This window comes from Scyliorhinus torazame, chromosome 30, assembly GCF_047496885.1.
Source record: "Scyliorhinus torazame isolate Kashiwa2021f chromosome 30, sScyTor2.1, whole genome shotgun sequence".
Classification (NCBI taxonomy): Eukaryota; Metazoa; Chordata; class Chondrichthyes; order Carcharhiniformes; family Scyliorhinidae; genus Scyliorhinus; species Scyliorhinus torazame.
Window position 1 is genome coordinate 1,086,415 of NC_092736.1, and position 14,942 is coordinate 1,101,356.

Genomic DNA, 14,942 nt, shown 5'->3' on the forward strand with positions numbered 1-14,942 from the left:
TAACTTTATAACTTTTTAATAATCTTTATTGTCACAAGTAGGCTTACATTAACACTGCAATGAAGTTACTGTGAAAAGCCCCTAGTCCCCACATTCCGGCACCTGTTCGGTTACACAGAGAGAGAATTCAGAATGTCCAAATTACCTAACAGCATGTCTTTCGGGACTTGTGGGAGAAAACCGGAGTGCCCGGAGGAAACCCACACAGACACAGGGAGAATGTGCAGACTCCACGCAGACAGTGACCCAAGCCAGGAATCGAACCTGGGACACTGGAGCTGTGAAGCAACAGTGCTAACCACTGTGCTAGTGCTGCCCTTAAATCAAAGCCAGATACTGAAATAATGATAGATTATGCAAAAACAGCCAAACATTAATAATGATAGCCCTTGGTGAAATAACAACGAACGGCCCCACAATTCACCATGGAAATGAGCAGGACATTGAATTAGAATCACAGTCACAATAAACAGAGGTGGGGGACGGTTTAAACAAAAAACTCAGTCATAATAAACATTTTTATTACCATTGTTCTCTCAGATGCTGTCTAAAGCCATGGGAAAAGGTGTATTTTTAAGTGACAGTAAACCAGAATCTTAAACATGAAAAAGACAACAAGAGCCACTCTGCACATTGCAGAAAGTTACCAGGACATTTTAAACCTGCAGATTTGGCAACAGCAAATTCAGTGTGAAGAAACAAACCAGCCAACGGTCCAATGACTGAAGTTGGAGAAAGTTACTGTTGAGTCACATTGTCAGTTAATGCTCATTATCTGCAGTGCTGGAATCAGGTTCAGAAAGTATTTTGGAAATAAAGCAATTGAATACGCTATCATCAGTGAAATTCTCGAATCAAAAACAGCTTTGCATCCTGAAGGATAGAGTCCACATGTAAAACAATTCCATTTTCTTGCAAAAAAACATTTTTTTCTGCATTTTCTTTTATCAAATTTTGTGTTCACCTACTCAGACTGTCTAGTTACTGTGTAATGCAACAAAGTTTTATTCATTCAATTCTTGTTAACATGAACTGTGTTAAAACCCACAAGATCGATCTGATATAATTTCTCATTTCCAAAAGATTAATGGACCCTCATCATCAGCACAGTGGTTAGCGCTGCTGTCTCACAGCGCCAGGGACCCAGGTTCAATTCCGGTCTTGGGTGACTGCCTGTGTGGAGTTTGCATGTTCTCCCCATGTTTGTGCGGGTTTCCTCCGGGTGCTCCAGTTTCCTCCCACAATCCAAACATGTGCAGGTTAGGTGGATTGGCCACGATCAATGCACGGGATTACGGAAATAAGGTGGAGAAGTGGGCCTAGGTAGAGTGCTCTTTCAGAGGGTCGATGCAGACCTGATGGGCCAAATGGCCTCCTTCTGCACTGTAGGGGGGGTCTATGGATTCTATCACCCTTAGGACATAGGCTAAAATATCTGTGGGTAAATTTACAATGTGACTGAGGTGGGGCAGCACAGTAGCACAAGTGGCTAGCACTGTGGCTTCACAGCTCCAGGGTCCCAGCTTCGATTCCCAGCTTGGGTCACTGTCTGTGCGGAGTCTGCACTTTCTCCCCGTGTCTGCGTGGCTTTCCTTTGGGTGCTCCGGTTTCCTCCCACAGTCCAAAGATGTGCAGGTTAGGTGGATTGGCCATGCTAAATTGCCCTTAGTGTCCAAAAAGGTTGGGAAGGGTTATTGGGTTACGGGGATAGGGTGGAAGTGAGGGCTTAAGTGGGTCGGTGCAGATTCGATGGGCCAAATGGCCTCCTTCTGCACTGTAGGGATTCTATCACCCTTAGGATCTAAGCTAAAATATCTGTGGGTAAATTTACAATGTGACTGAGCTGGAGAATGCAGGAAAGGTCCTGACACTTTTGAAGCTAAATGCTATTTGTGATAAGGCAATCTGCTTGACTGGTACCCCATCCACTACCTTAAACATTCATTCCCTTAGTGGCTACAGCGTGTACCATCTACAGGATGTACAGCAGCAACTCCCCAAGGCTCTTTCCAAAATCACAGTCTCAACACCTAGGAGGACATGGGCAGCAGAAGCATGGGACCACCATCACCTACAAGTCCAGCTCCAAGTCACACACCTATGTGGCTTGGAAATATATCAGTTTCCTCCCACAATCCAAACATGTGCAGGTTAGGTGGATTGGCCACGATCAATGCACGATCCTTCGTCGTTGCTGTATTAAAAGTCAGGAACTCCTTCCTTAACAGCATGTGGATTGTCGCGGTTCAACAAGTTGGCTCACCATCTTTTCAAGCGAATTCAGGATTGGCAATAAATACTGGTCTTGTCAGCTTTCTCAACATCCTGTGATTCTTTTTAATTTCATTGTCTACAAAAGAATGACCATGAGGATTTATCTGCTGGTGGTGTTGTATCTGACCCACAGCATAGGTCAGTGTCCTTAGGGGAGGAAGTAGAGAAATTGATGAGAAAAATAGACTAAGGATGATTTAAATCTGTGGTGAGGATGGTGCACTAAAGTTCTTCTGATAATACTTGGGCTTTTAAGGAACAGACAGTTGAAGGAAATCCCTTAGCAAAAAGTCTCTGTGGATTTCTTCTTATGGCCTGCTGCTCGACTACTGCCTGTCCGCCTGGGGTCTCTATACACCTGCTGGGGGTCTCTGCTCATCTGCCGGGGGTCCCCGCAAGTCTGCCGCAGATCTTTTGTACTGAATGCTTGTTTTGGTTTGTTGAAGTTTTCTTCCATCATGGGCATTGTTTTTCTGCTACGCCCATGAAGACTCTTTGACCGTGAAGAGATTAATCTATCCGGTGTGACTGTTAAAAAGTTTTTGGACTTTGGGACTTTTCTCGGCACCTCCACTCTCGGTGGCGGGAGATCCAAGACGTAGCGGCCAGTGCCAATGTCATCCTCCGTGTCTGTCAGCTCCTGTTTTTGTTCTGCCAGTGTTTCAGGAGAGGATGGTAATGTTGGGTGAATGGCGCCTTCCACCATCCCTCGTTCTTCAGGCAGATTCTTATAAAACTTGTGCTCACACTGAGTGACCCATTCAGGGGTCTTTGTAGAAGAGGGGCCCCCAGAATGTACATGATCTATAATATAGCCACAGTCCGGGCTCCAGCTTTGCTCTGGACCACTCACCATACCCTCTAGCCCAAAGATGACACTTCTAGCTTTTACCACTGTGGCCTGGCATGCACCATAGCTTTGTGAAGGAAAGTAGTTTGCTGCTTTGGACTTCTCTAAGGGAAATGATAAACAAGCCTTCAATGTTGTCCGTGTTACTAACCCAGCTTCTTTTACTAATTGTCCATTAAGCCCAGCTTCTACTGTATGCAGGAACCTTTGATAATTAGTTTCTTCTTTCGTGTTCAAGGGGCTCGAACAGCCATCAGATGAAACAAAGATATCAACACAGGAGTTGAAATTCCTGGGGTCCTGTGTGACTCCCAGTCTTAGGCTGTTTTCCTTCATCCTACAGGAGCTGGAGGATTGATGCAGCCCAAACCGACGCTTTGGTGTCATGTTAATTTTCTGTTCTGCAAGTTCTTTTTCATCTCTCAGTGCAATCGCCGAATAAGTCTTCCTGTGAGATCCCATTAAAGGAGACATCAGGCCCGAGCTGTCTTCAAAGTTTGTGTCATCTCCATCCATGTGGAAGCGATACATGCTCGTTGCCTCAGTGCTGTTTTGTCTTATCAGGTAGGAGGCATCACATTCTGAAGGACACCTTGAGCGAGTATGGGTTAGCTCCGCCTTGTCTATACCGGCCAGTTTTTCCATTGCATTGACCATGCGGCCAGAGAATTCCTCCAGTTGGGCCAATCGAATATCAACAGTTTGAAGTGAAGCTTTCATGAAATGTTCCCTCTCATTCACTTCCTCCAAACGCATTGCCATGTTCTCCACCCTGAAATATCGAGGCAAGCATTTGTCAAATAAACGCGATCGAGTTTCTGACAGAAGACCCCATCGGAAATTATATTCAAGCAAAGTTACTGTAGATTCTGGAAATCTTACATTAAAAACAGAAAATGCTAGAAATACTCAGCAGTTGGATTTGGATTTATTGTCACATGTACCGAGGGGTCTTTGATTATGCTGCCCACTTTCCCAAGGCAGCGGGAGGAGTAGACAGAGTTAATGGATGGGAGGTTCAGGGAGCATCTGTGAAGAGAAAATCTGAGTTACAGGGTTTGATTTGTAATTTGGTGTCAGGACCCCAATGTTTGGATAATTTCCATAGCTGGTTTTGTGAAGGGAGGTCGTGTCTCATTAACTTGATTGAGTTTTTCATGGAAGTGACAAAGATTATTGATGAGGGTAAGACAGTGGATGTTGTCTACATGGACTTCAGTAAGGCCTTTGACAAGGTCCCTCATGGCAGACTGGTACAGAAGGTGAAGTCACACGGGATCAGAGGTGAGCTGGATACAGAACTGGCTAGGTCATAGAAGGCAAAGGGTAGCAGTGGAAGGGTGCTTTTCTGAATGGAGGGCTGTGACTTGTGGTGTTCCACAGGGATCAGTGCTGGGACCTTTGCTGTTTGTAATATATGTATATATAAATGATTTTGAGGAAAATGTACATGGTTTGATTAGTAAGTTCGCGGACGACACAAAGGTTGGTGGAATTGCGGATAGCGATGAGGACTGTCGGAGGATACAGCAGGATTTAGATTGTTTGGAGACTTGGGCGGAGAGATGGCAGATGGAGTTTAATCCGGACAAATGTGAGGTAATGCATTTTGGAAGGTCTAATTCAGATGGGAAATAGACAGTACATGGCAGAACCCTTCAGAGTATTGATAGGCAGAGGATCTGGGTGTGCAGGTCCACAGGTCACTGAAAGTGGCAACGCAGGTGGAGAAGGTAGTGGAGAAGGTAGTCAAGAAGGCATATGGCATGCTTGCCTTCATCGGCTGGGGCATTGAGTTTAAAAATTGGCAAGTCATGTTGCAGCTGTATAGAACCTTAGTTAGGCCACACTTGGAATATAATGTTCAATTCTAGTCACCACACTACCAGAAGGATGCAGAGGCTTTGGAAAGGGTGCAGAAGAGATTTACACGGATGTTGCTTGATATGGAGGGCATTAGCGATGACGAGAGGTTGGAGAAACTTGGTTTGTTCTCACTCGAATGATGTAGGTTGAGGGGCGACCTGATAGAAGTCTACAAGAAGTCCATCCTGAAAGAAGGGCGGCACGGTTGCACAGTGGTTAGCACTGTTGCTTTACAGCGGCATGGACCCAGGGTCGTTTCCTGGCTTGGGTCACTGTCTGTGTGCAGTCTACACGTTCTCCCCACGTCTGCGTGGGTTTCCTCCGGGTGCTCCGGTTTCCTCCCACAAGTCCCGAAAGATGTGCTTGTTAGGTGAATTGGACATTCTGAATTCTCCCTCTGTGTACCCGAGGGAGACTATGGTCTCCAAGGTGGCGGAGTGTTGCGACTCGGGGATTTTCACAGTAACGTCATTGCAGTTTAAATAAACCTATTTGTGACACTAATAAAAATTATGAGGGGCATGGACAGAGTGGATAGTCAGAAGCTTTTTCCCAGGGTGGCATAGGTTTAAGGTGTGAGGGGCAAGGTTTAAAGGAGATGTATGAGGCACGTTTTTTTTTTTTTTTTTTTTTTACACAGAAGGTGGTGGGAGCCTGGAACTCGCTGCTGGGGGAGAGAGTGGAAGCAGATACGATAGTGACTTTTAAGGGGCGTCTTGTCAAATACATGAATAGGATGGGAATAGAGGGATACGGACCCCAGAAGGGTAGAGGGTTTTAGATCAGACGGGCAGCATGGTCAGTGCAGGCTTGGAGAGCCGAAGGGCCTGTTCATGTGCTATAATTTTTTTGTTCTTTGTTCACTCATAATATAATAATCGCTTTGCAATGCAATGCAATCTTGAAATGTAAATGCCCGAATTTGGGCCAGAGGTGAGCTTGGCACCCAACTAATAACCAGCTGGTGGGAGTTGCCTGCAGAGCAGGCAGAACATGACTGGCAAAGGCAGATGAAAATTATATTGGGGTCTGCCCCTGTCTTACAGAAGAGGGAAGGCAGCTACTTCGAGGGCCAGAAGCCTGATCAAGCACCAAGTGGCCACTTGGCCAAGTGAGAGGTAATGTACATGATCGGCACAAGAACGCCAGGTGCTGGGAATTTTCACCCCGGCGTTGGCACACAAACTAAATTTGGTTTAGTTTCCAAACAAATTGGTTCACTAAATTCCCCATTAAACATTGCGTCTCGCCCTCCTGGCCTGAACTTAACAGACTGTTATTTGGATATGAGAGGGATCCCCAATCTATCTCCCTCCTTCACTTCAAAAATCAAAGTGCATCCCAGAGACGTTGGGATCCAGACTTCCAGGAACACAATTTTCAAATCATATCCGCATCCATTCCCGACCCCACTGGCAATTGAAAATTGGGTCCAACGTTTTAATTCTGATGAAAGGTCTTCGGCCTCAAACATTAGGGCAGCTCGGTAACATAGTGGTTAGCACTGTGGCTTCACAGCTCCAGGGTCCCAGGTTCGATTCCCTGCTGGGTCACTGTCTGTGCGGAATCTGCACGTTCTCCCAGTGTGTGCGTGGGTTTCCTCCGGGTGCTCCGGTTTCTTCCCACAATCCAAAGATGTACAGGATAGGTGGATTGGCCTTGATAAATTGCCCTTAGTGTCCAAAAAAAGGTTAGGATGGGTTATTGGGTTACAGGGTTAGGGTGAAGTGAGGGCTTAAGTGGGTAGGTGCAGACTCGATGGGCCAAATGGCCTCTTTCTGCACTGTATGTTCTATGTTCTATGTATTAGTCGGAATCTTCCCAAAACCGCATGGAGTGTTATCGCTTCTCGGCCTTTTGGCTAAGATGAGCGTGAGGTCAGGTACCTGGATCTGATATGTCTCTCTTGTGGGGCCAATGAATTGGATTCAATTTGAATTGGTTTTTGGAGCTGTATCAGGGGTTTGTCCACACTCTGGAGCTCTGGCTTTGTAACTCTGATAAAGTAATAAAGAAAAACGCATGACGTTGGAGCAGACAAGAAATCCAGTGTAAGCTTGGAGGCTGCACAGTGGCTTTTCTCGCCCTATTGAACAGCACTCTGGGCAGTTTCAAAGGGGAAGCAAGATTCACGCAGTCAGTTGGAGGGGTGGGGCCTAGTGGACACCGAAGCCTTCATGGACACAGAGACCTCCCCTCCCCTAACCACAGATATGGAGACTCCCCAGTAGTGATTGGCCGAGTGACATCACACCGGCTGGATGGGTAGTTAGGATGAGGGAAGTAGCAGCATCAAGCCCGCTAATATGTTAATTTATGCAAATTCAGTACAGACCCTTCTTGGGCATTGCCGGTTGGGGGGCCGGAGTGAGTGAGAGATATCTCACTGCCGATTATCCCGTTTTTAGTCTCTTGCAAGATTTAGGGGCCATGATGGGATTTGCGACAACAGTAACTGGACCGTTAGATCGCAGCCATTCATTCTGTTTCTCCCTTCACAGATGCTGCTGAATATTTCCAGCATTTACTGTTTTTATTTAAAATTTTATTTAAAATGCTTTAATATCATGTGTATTCCCTCGAGTATAGAAGTCTGAAGTATTTTAACTTTGATGGAAGGATTTGATAGGATAGATGAGAGAAGCTATTTCCATGGTGGGTAAGCCCAGAATATTGGGCCTAATATTGAGCCAGGACTGCTGGGGTGGTGTCAGGAAGCACTTCTTCACACAAAGACTCGTGGAAATCTGGAACTTCCTTCCCCCAAAGCCTGTTGGGATTCAATCAAAAGTATATAAACTGAGATTAATAGATTTTTTGCTGGGAAAGAGTTCTAATGGTTACAGAACGGTGAATAGACGAGGTTGAGGTTACAGATCAGCTATGATCTAATTGAATAACAGAACAGGTTTGAGGGCTGAATGGTCACCTTCGGTTCTTATATTCCTCGTAGAGGAAGAATCATGGGTAGAAGCAGGAAACTCTTGCCAGTACGTTGGAAAGAGAACATGTCACATAATAAGAAGCTGCACCTGTCAAGATTTATTCTAGGAATGAAAAGCAAATCCATCCGGCAAACTGCCCACCTATCAGCTGTGATCCGAATGCGCTCGTCATTCGAGGATTGCTCTTGGTCTTCTTTCTGTGTGAAGTACTGTTCCACACACTGCTCCTCAAATACTTGTAGCTTCTTTAACTCTTCCTCACTGAGGATTAGTTCTGTCACAAGGAAGGGGGAATAAGGATTTGTTTATACACACTCGCTAAGGTAATGCAAGTAAAAGACTATTAAAATTCAATAAAGAAAGTGAATGGATTGTTGGCATTTAAAGCTAAAGGAATAGAGTATAAAGGTAAGGAAATGTTGTTGCAGCTATACAAGGCATTAGTGAGACCTGGGACTCTGGAGCTGTGAAGCAACAGTGCTAACCACTGTGCTACCGCGCTGCCCAAAATTTTATAAATTTAGCATACCCAATTATTTATTTATTTTTTTCAATTAAGGGGTAATTTAGAACATAGAACATAACAGCGCAGTACAGGCCCTTCGGCCCTCGATCTTGCGCCGACCTGTGAAACCACTCTAAAGCCCATCTACACTATTCCCTTATCGTCCATATGTCTATCCAATGACCATTTGAATGCCCTTAGTGTAGGCGAATCCACTACTGTTGCAGGCAGGGCATTCCACACCCTTACTACTCTCGGAGTAAAGAACCTACCTCTGAGATCTGTCCTATATCTATCTCCCCTCAATTTAAAGCTTTGTCCCCTCGTGCTAGACATCACCATCCGAGGAAAAAGGCTCTCACTGTCCACCCTATCCAATCCTCTGATCATCTTGTATGCCTCAATTAAGTCACCTCTTAACCTTCTTCTCTCTAACAAAAACAGCCTCAAGTCCCTCAGCCTTTCCTCATAAGATCTTCCCTCCATACCAGGCAACATTCTGGTAAATCTCCTCTGCACCCTTTCCAATGCTTCCACATCCTTCCTATAATGCGGCGACCAGAATTGCACGCAATACTCCAAATGCGGCCGCACCAGAGTTTTGTACAGCTGCAACATGACCTCATGGCTCCGAAACTCAATCCCTCTACTAATAAAAGCTATCACACCGTACGCCTTCTTAACAACCCTCTCAACCTGGGTGGCAACTTTCAGGGATCTATGTACATGGACACCGCGATCTCCGAGATCCACACTGCCAAGAATCTTATCATTAGCCCAGTACTGTGTCTTCCTGTTATTCCTTCCAAAATGAATCACCTCACACTTTTCTGCATTAAACTCCATTTGCCACCTCTCAGCCCAGTGCTGCAGCTTATCTATGTCCCTCTGTAACTTCCTTCCGCACTGTCCACAACTCCACCGACTTTAGTGTCATCTGCAAATTTACTCACCCATCCTTCTACGCCCTCCTCCAAGTCATTTATAAAAATGACAAACAGCAGTGGCCCCAAAACAGATCCTTGTGGTACACCACTAGTAACTGGACTCCAGTCTGAACATTTCCCATCAACCACCACCCTTTGTCTTCTTCCAGCTAGCCAATTTCTGATCCAAACTGCCAAATCTCCCTGAATCCCATGCTTCCGTATTTTCTGCAGTAGCCTACCGTGGGGAACCTTATCAAACGCTTTACTGAAATCCATATACACCACATCAACTGCTTTACCCTCATCCACCTGTTTGGTCACCTTCTCAAAGAACTCAATAAGGTTGTGAGGCACGACCTACCCTTCACGAAACCGTGTTTACTATCTCTAATCAAATTATTCCTTTCCAGATGATTATGCACCCTATCTCTTATAAACCTTTCCAAGATTTTGCACACAACAGAAGTAAGGCTCACTGGTCTATAGTTACCGGGGTTGTCTCTACTCCCCTTCTTGAACAAGGGGACAACATTTGCGATCCTCCAGTCTACTGGCACTATTCTTGTTGACAAAGATGACTTAAAGACCAAACCGAAAGGCTCAGCAATCTCCTCCCTAGCTTCCCAGAGAATCCTAGGATAAATCCCATCTGGCCCACGGGACTTATCTATTTTCACACTTTCCAGAATTGTTAACACCTCCTCCTTATGAACCTCAAGCCCTTCTAGTCTTGTAGCCTGAATCTCAGTATTCTCCTCGACAACATTGTCTTTTTCCTGTGTGAATACTGACGAAAAATATTCATTTAGCACCTCTCCTATCTCCTCGGACTCCAAGCACAACTTCCCACTACTGTCCTTGACTGGCCCTACTCTTACCAGAGTCATTCTTTTATTCCTGACATATCTATAGAAAGCTTTAGGGTTATCCTTGATCTTACCTGCCAAAGACTTCTCATGTCCCCTCCTGGCTCTTCTTAGCTCTCTCTTTAGGTCCTTCCTAGCTAACTTGTAACTCTCGAGCGCCTTTACTGAACCTTCATGTCTCATCTTTACATAAGCCTCCTTCTTCCTCTTGACAAGTGTTTCGACTGCCTTAGTAAACCACGGTTCCCTTGCTCGACCACTTCCTCCCTGCCTGACAGGTACATACTTATCAAGGACATGCAGTAGCTGTTCCTTGAACAAGCTCCACATTTCCATTGTGCCCATCCCCTGCAGTTTTCCTCTCCATCTGATGCATCCTAAGTCTTGCCTCATCGCATCATAATTGCCTTTCCCCCAGATATAACTCTTGCCCTGCGGTATATACCTATCCCTTTCCATCACTAAAGTAAACTTAATCGAATTGTGGTCACTATCACCAAAGTGCTCACTTACCTCCAAATCTAACACCTGTCCTGGTTCATTACCCAGTACCAAATCCAATACGGCCTCGCCTCTCGTTGGCCTATCTACATACTGTGTCAGGAAACCCTCCTGCACACATTGGACAAAAACGGACCCATCTAAAGTACTCGAACTATAGTGTTTCCAGTCAATATTTGGAAAGTTAAAGTCCCCCATAACAAGTACCCTGTTGCTTTCGCTCCTATCCAGAATCATCTTTGCAATCCTTTCCTCTTCATCTCTGAAACTTTTCGGAGGCCTATAGAAAACCCCTAACAAGGTGACCTCTCCTTTCCTGTTTCTAACCTCAGCCCATACTACCTCAATCGACGAGTCCTCATCAAACGTCCTTTCTGCCACCAATCCACCTAACCAGCACATCTTTGGGTTGTGGGGGTGAGACCCACGCAGACACGGGGAGAATGTGCAAACTCCACACGGACAGTGACCCGGGGCCGGGATTCGAACCCGGTTCCTGAGCGCCGTAGGCTGCAGTGCTAACCACTGTGCCGCCCTTTTACCTCTCTAAGCTGCTTGTCCAATTTGCACAAGGTTCAGGTACTGATCCAGAGGTGATAATGTTTGATGTCCTGGGGATCGGTGGGGAATGAAGGAGTTTACAGTGGAGGTTGGGTTGGAGACAGCTGTTGGGAATGGGAGTGTTGTACGGGAGTGTAAGGCAGAGTTATTATTGGTACGGCAATGTACATACTTAATCCCCGATCTCGTTCTTCCACCTCCTTGCCCTTTCTGCGACAGCAGTGATGAACGACCATCGACAGGTAACTGAAGACGATGAGCGGTGGAGGGAACACTGGCCTTTCGTGGAATGTTAAAATAAGCTGATAGCGCTGGAACTTCCACACCTGGTTTGAGATGGAAATCACCTCCAGGAAAGTATTGCTGCAGAACAGAGGACATCTCTATCAACAAAGCCCCAGGAAGAAAGGCAAGCGTGGATCAGGGTCTACAGTCCAGGGCAGGGGAGAGGAGCAGAGAAGAGTAAAGGGGAGGGGGTTGAAGGACAGGGAGGGGACCAGCAAGGGAAGAGGGAGGGGCAGGGGAGAGAGAGGGCAAGGGTTCAGGATGGGGGATTGGAGGGGGACAGGTGAAGGAGGAAACAATGTAATGAGCCTCAATTTCATTCCGAGAAGATGGTGGGGAGGCGAACAAGTTCTGGAGTTTTGAAAACATTTAGAGGAGAGCGGGTAAATAATCAGCTGCGTCAGGACTGATTATAATCTGCAGTTTGGTTAAACTATCAGTTGCTTTAGGATCTCAAAGGTTAACAGATTAACTATTCTGATTCTTACTTGAAGACAGCAATCAGCAGATTTACGAGCAGGACATTTGCGACCAGCAGGTAACAAGCCATGATAGCAGGAATAATCCAGGCACCTGGGATACAGGGAGGGAGGCGTTTCCCATCATCGTCAAATAGATTCTCTCCACAAGGCGCTACAGGAAAAGAAACTCCTCACAGTTTGATAGAAACAAGAAATGACACTCGATGCACCAAATGGTTCATTTCATTGTCAATTATTTCAAGAACATGACCCTCCCACTTCCCATTTCTTGTTTGCCCCTCATCACTTGGGGAACAAAAGTGACCCCATTAAAAAGTCTCAGGTGGACTGAGAAAAAGGATAACCAGAATGCGGGGGCACACCTGTCCAAACTGCGGGGGCACACCTGTCCAAACTGCGGGGGCACACCTGTCCAAACTGCGGGGGCACACCTGTCCAAACCGCATGGACACACCTGTCCAAACCGCATGGACACACCTGCCCAAACCGCATGGACACAAATGCCCAAACCGCATGGGCACACCTGCCCAAACCACATGGGCACACCTGTCCAAACCACATGGGCACACCTGCCCAAACCGCATGGACACACCTGCCCAAACCGCATGGACACACCTGCCCAAACCGCATGGACACACCTGCCCAAACCGCATGGACACACCTGCCCAAACCGCATGGACACACCTGCCCAAACCGCATGGACACACCTGCCCAAACCGCAGCACAGTATAGAATTGTAGCGTGTTTGTGTGGAGCGCAGAGGTGAAGAGAAACCGTTGTGAGTAAACACTGACTTGTAGATGCAAATTGGCCAACACTGATGGTCCACACCTGGGACCCTGCGTATGTGAATGAGCTAATCTGCCTGCATGGATAGTACGTTGAAATGAGTAAAATCTGACTGGCTCACATGTTGTGCCTGATATTCAGAGAAAACTAAGGCTCAGTATAATCCATGAGGCGATTGTGTCATTGCCTTTAACACAGCAAGTGTATAAACTGACACACTGATCACCAGCCTTTTAAGATCAAACTAAACTTAATAACAAACAGAAAAGACTCAGTTAAAGGGTGGGAGGTTTATATCTGTCCTTTGTGACCAGAGAACAGGGAATCACAAATGTAAATATTGTCTGTCATCATGTTCCATCCACATGACAAACTACTCCGTCCCCAACAACAGACTTGTCTCACACTTACGATTAATCTCCATGGCGTATACTAGTGCAAGATTCCATCATGTGGAGCAAAAATAAATAGAGAAACAGGAAATGAGAGAAACTCTACAATATCAAAGGCAATACATAATTAAAATTAAAATAATGTTGCAGTGCTGAATAATGAAGCATAGAGGGTAGGAATCTAAGCTCACCACCAGAGGGGGGTGAATCTGTGGAACTCTTTGCCGCAGAAGGCTGTGGAGGCCAAATCACTGAGTGTCTTTAAGACAGAGAGAGATAGGTTCTTGATCAATAAGGGGATCAGGGGTTATGGGGAGAAGGCAGGAGAATGGGGGTGAGAATATCAGCCATGATTGAATAGCGGAGCAGACTCAATGGGCCGAGTGGCCTAATTCTCCTCCTATGTCTTCTGGTCTAATGGTGCTCTCGTCGGCAGAGAATGGGGACTGTGTTCCGCTTGCGCTAGGAGCATCGCTAAAGTGGTATTCTCATAGCTTCACGATGCAGAACTACACCTAGCAGTGAAATGCTGGATTCCCTCAACTTACTGATGTCAGGCTGTCAGTACTGTAAGGGGCAGTCCAGATATGGGATCCCCAACCCAGGAGAGGGACACGAGATCAACCCCTTACCCACAGCCCAAGCCCACCCAACACCTTTGATGCAACCTGGCATTGGGGCACATGAGCAATGGCCTAACCCCCTTTGGGATTCAGCAAGCCAGGACTGCACTTGGCAATACTTGAACCAAAGGCCGTCTGCCGGAGTTCCACTGTGAGGCGCGCTGTGGGTGAGGTAAGTACTGCTTAACCACTTCCTTACCTTGCAGGTCAGCTGTTCGGGAGAGAGAGGGAGCCAGGACCTTGGAAACAGCGCGGGAGTTTCAAAAAGCGCGGGAGCTGCGAGGCAGAGGGGACAGTTTAAAAGGGCGCGCTGTGGGTGAGGTAAGTACTGCTTAACCACTTCCTTACCTTGCAGGTCAGCTGTTCGGGAGAGAGATCAGTTTTGGGAGCAGGCCTATTGGCTGACTGTAAATCAGGAAGGATACAAAGGGTGTGGCTGAAGTGCCTATAGAAACAGAGTGCTGAAGGCAAACAGAGTGTATCTGAGTTTGGGTAAGGCTGAGTTCGGGTAAGAGGGGAGTGACAAAAGAAAAAAAAAATCAAGTTAATTAAGTAAATTAATTAACTAGTTAAGGGAATTTGGTGCTCACCTGAAGGAGGTGCAGAGAAGCAGACCTGTGAGGGAGTCTCTGGAGCAATTACATCACAGCCAGCAGGTAAGTGATTGGCTTGTAACTGGTAAGTGATTTCTCTCTCTTTGACTCTCTCTTAGCTGTGTAGTGTAGTCCAAATTTAACTTCAGGTTTAAGTCATGGCAGGAGAGCTCAGACCCGTGTCATGCTCCTCTTGTGAGATGTGGCAAGTCAGGGACCCTTCTGGTGTCCCTGACTCCTTCATCTGCAAGAAGTGTGTCCAACTGCAGCTCCTGTTAGACCGCTTGACGGCTCTGGAGCTGCGGATGGACTCACTTTGGAGCATCCGCGATGCTGAGGAAGTTGTGGAAAGCACATTCAGTGAGTTGGTCACACCGCAGATTAAAATTACTGAGTCAGATAGGGAAAGGGTGACCAACAGACAGAGGAAGAGTAGGAAGGCAGTGCAGGGATCCCCTGCGGTCATCTCCCTCCAAAACAG

At 46.4% G+C, this 14,942-nt stretch overlaps 1 protein-coding gene across 1 annotated transcript in view; it reads right to left on the reverse strand.

The window, feature by feature from the left end:
* The window catches only part of LOC140404303 (transient receptor potential cation channel subfamily M member 1-like), an 81,391-nt gene continuing 66,449 nt past the window's right edge, over window positions 1–14,942 (reverse strand). Inside the window, exons 21-25 of the mRNA XM_072492638.1 lie at window positions 13,265–13,285; window positions 12,071–12,215; window positions 11,470–11,660; window positions 8,077–8,209; window positions 1–3,896 (exon numbers count right to left, since the gene is read on the reverse strand). Coding sequence (XP_072348739.1) covers window positions 2,555–3,896; window positions 8,077–8,209; window positions 11,470–11,660; window positions 12,071–12,215; window positions 13,265–13,285 — 1,832 coding nt within the window. The 3' untranslated portion in view covers window positions 1–2,554. The remainder of the gene's footprint in view (window positions 3,897–8,076; window positions 8,210–11,469; window positions 11,661–12,070; window positions 12,216–13,264; window positions 13,286–14,942) is intronic.